The sequence below is a fragment of the Aplysia californica genome, unplaced genomic scaffold, assembly GCF_000002075.1.
Source record: "Aplysia californica isolate F4 #8 unplaced genomic scaffold, AplCal3.0 scaffold00927, whole genome shotgun sequence".
In the NCBI taxonomy this organism is placed as follows: Eukaryota; Metazoa; Mollusca; class Gastropoda; order Aplysiida; family Aplysiidae; genus Aplysia; species Aplysia californica.
Window position 1 is genome coordinate 227,277 of NW_004798197.1, and position 6,532 is coordinate 233,808.

General features: G+C 44.3%; 1 protein-coding gene across 1 annotated transcript in view; it reads left to right on the forward strand.

The window, feature by feature from the left end:
- LOC101848082 (structural maintenance of chromosomes protein 6) overlaps positions 1-5,981 on the forward strand; it is a gene marked incomplete in the record, with an annotated part of 34,668 nt that extends 28,687 nt beyond the window's left edge. The window contains 5 exon segments of the mRNA XM_013089324.2: positions 62-316; positions 733-794; positions 1,243-1,489; positions 3,482-3,579; positions 5,411-5,981. Of these exon segments, the coding sequence (XP_012944778.1) occupies positions 62-316; positions 733-794; positions 1,243-1,489; positions 3,482-3,579; positions 5,411-5,513 (765 nt within the window).
- Between the last annotated feature and the right edge of the window lie 551 nt (positions 5,982-6,532).

Below are 6,532 nucleotides of genomic sequence, written 5' to 3' on the forward strand. Positions count from 1 at the left end.
CCTTCCTGTCTCCTCTCCTTCTTGCCCCTACTCGCCCACTCCTTCCCCCTCCCCCCCTCAGATTGAGAAATACAAGAGTGACCTTGAGTCTGACCGGGCCAAGGCCACGGAGATCTGCCCACCCATCGCCACCAAGCGGACGGACAGCAGCATCGAGAACGAGATACGGCAGATCCAGAGGCGGGTGGAAGAGGAGGAGGAGGTGCACGGGAACGAGAGAGAGGTGATGGAGACGTACAAAGGGAAGAAGGAGAGGTACGACCAGGTCATGGGCGAGGTCAGACAACTGCGCAACTACCTCAGCAAGTTGGACGAGGTGAGAGCGATATGTGAGAGGCATCATCATCATCATCATCATCATCATCAACATCATTGCCTTTCTCACCCTGGATGAGTGGTTGGCGGGTGCTCTGGTGTAGTTTGCTTCTTCTTTCCTATCAAACGTCTATCGTCCTTATCTCCCCTTCTTCTTTTTTACGTTTGTTACTCTATTGTAACACCTCTAATCTTCTGGCGCTCTATGACCTTGGCTACCATGCTTCCTACTTGTCCTATGTGCGTGTGTCTGGTGTCTGTGTCTGTGTCTGTGTGTGTGTGTGTGTGTGTGTGTGTTTGTCCTAGGCTACCATACTTGCTACTTGTCCTGTGTGTTTGTTTGTGTGTCTTGTGTGTGTGTGTGTGTGTGTCCTGGGCTACCATACTTGCTACACTGTCCTGTGTGTGTTTCCCCAGGTGATGGAAAGGAGACAAGAGGCCTACCTGAAAATGAGGAAGGACATCGCTAGTCGGACAAAGTAGGCGTGTGTGTGTGTGACATGTGTGTGTGTGTGTGTGTGTGTGTGTCACAAGTGTGTGTGTGTCACAAGTGTGTGTGTGTGTGTGTCACAAGTGTGTGTGTGTGACAAGTGTGTGTGTGTGTGTGTGTCACGAGTGTGTGTGTGTGTGTCACAAGTGTGTGTGTGTGTGTTTGTCACAAAAGTGTGTGTGTGTGTGTTTATCAAGTGTGTCTGTATGTGTGTGTGTATTTTTGTGTGTCTGTGTGTATCTGTATGTGTGTGTGTTTCTGTGTTTGTGTATGTTTGTGTGTGTATGTGTATTTGTGTGTGTCTCTAGCAGTATAGCTATTTCATCATACTGCTGTTCCATCCATCCATTGATCCTTTGGGGGGGGGGAGACCAACTTTGACCTTCACTCTGTCCAACCTTTTGACTGCACATGACCCATGACCTCTGACCCCCCAGGTACTACTTCATCATCCTGCTCTTCCAGCGGAAATACGGCGGGAAAATGATGTTTGACTTTGACAAGAAGACGCTGGACATCCTGGTGAAGACGGAGGGAGGCGTGAAGGTGGACCAAGCGGAGGGGAAGGACCTCAAGGCCCTCTCGGGAGGGGAGCGTTCTTTCTCCACGGTCTGCTTCATTCTCTCGCTCTGGGAGGCCATGGAGGCGCCTTTCCGCTGTTTGGATGAGTTTGATGTGTTTATGGTGAGCTTTTTTTTGTGTGTGTGTCTGTGGGTGTAGGTGTGTAGTGTCTGTGCTTGCATGCATGTTTGTTTGTGTGTGTGTGTGTGTGTGTGACGGTATGCCTATGTGTGTCTGTGTTTGTGTCAGTGCTTCCACTCTTCCGTATTTTAACGGAAATCCGTACTTTCTGCCAGTTCCGTGCTTGTCCGTCCATCATTATCTACTCCCTCCGTAAAAAAAACTGCGACAGTGCAGGACTGCCGAAATTCCGTACTCGCCTTCGTATCGTCTTGTATAAGGTACGGATATTTACGGTCATTCTCTCGGCAACAAGTTAACGTTATAGAAACCTGCCAAATTGCGCATTTCCTGCAATCGGACATTATACCGCTATGTCCCAGTCTCATGCATTCATTGCGTGTTGGTCGGCAGTACATTTTTTACCTGCAGATGGATCAAAATCTTACGAACCTTTTGTTCCAACTTCTTCCTTTCTGTCATTCACTCATTCCTTCTGTCTATCTTTGGATTGTTGCCGAAAATCTGCGCGTTGATCAAGACTGATTTTGATCTTAGACAGAAAATTACTGTCGGAAAGAAACTTTTTTCGCAAATTTTATCTAGATCTAGAGAAATTATCAATGCGAGGATTCTACGGCACGTGAACGCAATATAAGGATAAGGGCCACGATGAAAGAAATATTATGCTGATACGGTCGTGCCCACTACGGATGGGATCGGCCGATTGCGCTGATCGCCGGACTCGGTCGAACAACCATGTTTGTTTTGAAACTGAAAACAAACACGTTTGTTTTTTAGGCGATCGAGTCGGGCGATCGGCCTGATTGGCCGATCCCGTCCACAGTGAGCACCACGTATAAAATCAAGAATAATTCGAAGTGGTGTTTCGAGGTTGTGACAGGCGATTTTCAGACATGAAAATTTAGAAAAAATGTGGGTATACGCTGCGCAACCGTATTTTGAAGGTACATCTATTCATTATTCCCAGGTTTGCCTGCTGTCAATGGTGCAACTACAAATTAATTGAATTATAGTAGCAATGAAAGGGGAACCTGCTTTTAAACATTTCCAGCATTGGAAAGATATGCTGGTGATGAAGTCAAACAAGACAAAATGTTGGTGAAAAAATAAATATTATGGACTGTAGGCAATATCTTCAAACAGGCTCCCAAATGCCGTTTTCTACCCTCTAAAAGCACTGAATTTCAATGCAGAATTTTCCTTACTTTTCAGCTTCAGCTGGTGGAAGCACTGTTGTGTGTGCGTGTGTGTGTGTATGTCTGTCTATGTGTGTCTCTCTCTCCCCTTCTCCCCTCCTCTTCCCTTCTCCCCTACCTCTCCCCAACTCTCCCTCCCCTCGTGGGTGGTTGGCGGGTGCTCTGGTGTGGTTTGCTTCCTCTTTCCTATCAAAGTGTTTGTTACTCTCTTGAGTGGGTGGTTGGCGGGTGCTCTGGTGTGGTTTGCTTCTTCTTTCCTATGAGACATCAATCGTCCTTATCTCCCCTTCTTCTTTTTTATGTTTGTTACTCTCTTGTAACACCTCTAATCTTCTGGCGCTCATATGACCTTGTGCAGTTGCGAGCGCCATAAAACTCTTGCAAAAACAATAACAAAACTCTCTTGTAACAGCTCTAATGTTCGGAACATATATGACCTTATTGTGTTGCAAGTGCCATAAAACTCTTACTAAAACTAAAAACCTCCACCCGGGGGCTCTGGTGTGGTTTGCTTCTTCTTTCCTATCGAACATCTAGTCTTTGTCTCCCCTCCCTTTTTTTATACTTATATGACCTTATTGTGGTGCAAGTGCAGTTAAACTCTTACTTTAAAAAACCCATCTATTGTCGTTATCTCCCCTCCTTTTTTTGTGTGTTTGTTACTCTCTTGTAACACCTCTAATCTTCTGCACTTATATGACCTTATTGTGTTGCAAGTGCCGTAAAACTCTTACTAAAACTTAAAACCTTCTTTTCTCCCCCTCCCCTCTCTCAGGACATGGTGAACCGGCAAGTGTCCATGGATATGATGCTGGAGACGGCAGACATGCACAAAGACATGCAGTTTGTCTTCCTTACACCACAAGATATGAGGTGAGATAAAGAGAATGAGGGAGGGAGGGAGGGAGACAGAGAGAGAGAGAGAGAGAGAAAGAGGGAGAGAGAGAGAGAGAGAAAGAGGGAGAGAGAGAGAGAGAGAGAAAGAGGGAGAGAGAGAGAGAGAGAGAGAGAGAAAGAGAGAGAGCAGACATGCACAAAGACATGTAGTTTGTCTTCCTTAGTCCTGAAGATATGAGGTGAGATAGAGAGAATGAGGGAGGAAGAGAAAGAGAGAGAGCAGTTTGTCTTCCTTACTACTTACTTTGTCCTCAAGATATTAAGTGAGACTAAGAGAAAGAATGAGGGAGAGATTGAGAGAATGAATAAAAAGAGAGATAGACAGAGAGAGAGAGAGCAGGCATGCACAAAGATGGGCAGTTACTCTTCCTTACTACAGTAATAGTTGTAAAGCGCAAGCTGTAGAATGCGGATATTGTATATACATATTAAAATGCAATTAGTCTGACACGGTTAGCATGAATTCGTCGAGACTGGCCCCGGTAGTTCGAGGGATACGTGAACAGTGTTTTGGCATCGGCTGTGTTAGAGAATGAAGGGAAGCAACAAAGATTGCTACTTTAGATTGAGAATGAGATACACGATGAGCAATGCTTTTGAGTTTAATCGGTAATGAGCCAACCGGTACCATGACAGTTTAATTGCGTTGGTCAGTGTGAACGGTCTTTACTTGTCTGCTCCAATCGAGCGGTGCCCTTTTCAAATTTTTCAAAACATTTACAATTTAATAGGATAAGCATATCTAAACAGTAAACAACAACGCGATGACGAAACAACACAGCCTTACCCTGCCTCTCCCACCAAGCGCGCAGTCCTTTGTGAAGAGGGGTGGGGCGGCCGATCGTGTGATGCACAACCCTTCCTCTCACCCGCTCCACACTAGCCTAGCTAGGCCTAGGACCTAGTCATGCATGCCGAGCAGCGCATTAAAAATAGCACAGCTTACCTGCCACTATACTGTCTTCCCACCTAGCTCCTCTCTACACTTGTCTTGGCCGGATAGAATAGGCTAACACTAACGATGTCACCTTAGCAGAAACTGAGCCCACCATTTCGGAACTTCATGGTGACCGTAAAGATGGTTCCAGTAGGGAACGGGATAGAGGGTGCCCACGTCCCTCGTGATTCATTGGAGCAGAGGAAGATAGGACTAACGCTAACATTACTTAAACGCAATCACTCATCACCACTATTAATTCTATAATCATCACCTCTCTCAGATCAATGACTTACATCTATAATCCTGGAATCTCTATCCGCTATTACAGTTAATTGATATACTAAGTATGCATGTAATACACTATTGGACACAATCATATGCACTTTTTTCTACTAATCAGATGGTGTCAATCTCATAGAAATGGGCAAGAGGGGGAAAAAAAAAAAGAAGCACAGCTAGCTGCTTCTGTGGAGGGGGGGGGGTAGGTGGTATTTTACCAACCTTTCCTTTTCCTTTTTTTGTTTTTAAAAAAATTTATTATTATTTTGTCTCAAGTGCACCTTAAAAGACATAGACTTTAGACCTCTATGGCAGCGTTATTAGTTTGACTATTCCGTGTTTGTGTTCAAGCTTCGCGTAATTTTCTTACAAAAATAAAGAAGAAAAAAATGTAAACAACTAGACCGCAGGCACAGTTCGGCGGATGCATGGTTTCGAGTCTTCTGTGTTCGACCTATCTGTGTTATACTGTATTATAGTAACTCTTCTCTTATCTTCGGCACTTGTATGACCTAATTGTGTCGCAAGTGCCCTAATGCTCTGACAAAATATAACCTAACCCTGTGTCTGTGTGTATGTCTCCTTCAGGTCCCTCAGGAAGATCGACAACGTGAAGATTTTCCGCATGCCTGACCCCGAGAGGTCACAGAAGACGCTCAACTTTAGTCAGAATTCCACGGTCAGTTCATAGAGGTCAGCGCCAAGAGGTCATCTGTCAATTTCCGAGAGATCACAGAGGTCGTTGTAATGGTGTGCCCGAATTGAAAATTCTCTGAACAGTGTACAGAATTGAAAACTTTTTGACAGTTATTGAAATGTGGTCATTGTCCTGATAATTCAGGAACAGCCCTTGTATCTGTGTGTGTTATGTGTAAATTATACGTGAATGTTCGTCTTTTGTCTGTCTGTGTTATGTAAATTACCATATACTTTTTTGTTCATCTTTTGTCTGTCTGTGTTGTTATGTGTAAATTACTGTATACTTTATTGTTCAAATTCTGTCTGTCTGTGTTTTATGTGTAAATTACTGTGTACATTAGTGTTCACTATTGATCATCTTTTTTCACATGCTTTCATCTGTTCTGTTTTGATCTGAACCCCCTCCCCCAAAACACCTATATTATTATGTTTAAGTAATAAATATCAGAAATAAAAAATTTGTTTTGTGTTTGTGTGGAGGTTGTTGTTGGAGGGGAGGGGGGGGGGGGCGTTGGAGGGTGCTTAGGTTGAAGGACGGGGAGAGGGATTTGACTGTTCCTACAGTAAGTCCATTTGGGGGTTTGAACCGCTACCTTCCACTTTCCCACCCGTTTCCTAGTGGATGATTGGCGGGTGCTCTGGTGTGGTTTGCTCCTTCTTTCCTATCAAACATTGTATCGTCCTGATCACTCCTTCTTTTTTATGTTAGTTACTCTCTTGTAACACCTCTAATCTTCGGCACTTATATGACCTTATTGTGTTGCAAGTGCCGTAAAACTCTTACTAAAACTAAACTTCCACTTTTCCACCCAGGTGTACTGTTGTTGTTTTTAAAAAGAATGTAGTTGTTTTAACACCCCGATCGCCGCAGTTCAGGTTCAGGCGTTCACCTCTCATTCAATAGATCCTTGGGTCAAATCCGGATAGTGGAGGAATATTTTCTTCCTCTAAAATTTTCTCCCTTTACCTCCTTTCCTGCTCTCTAGCAATGTTCTGTCGTCTGCTTTAGTC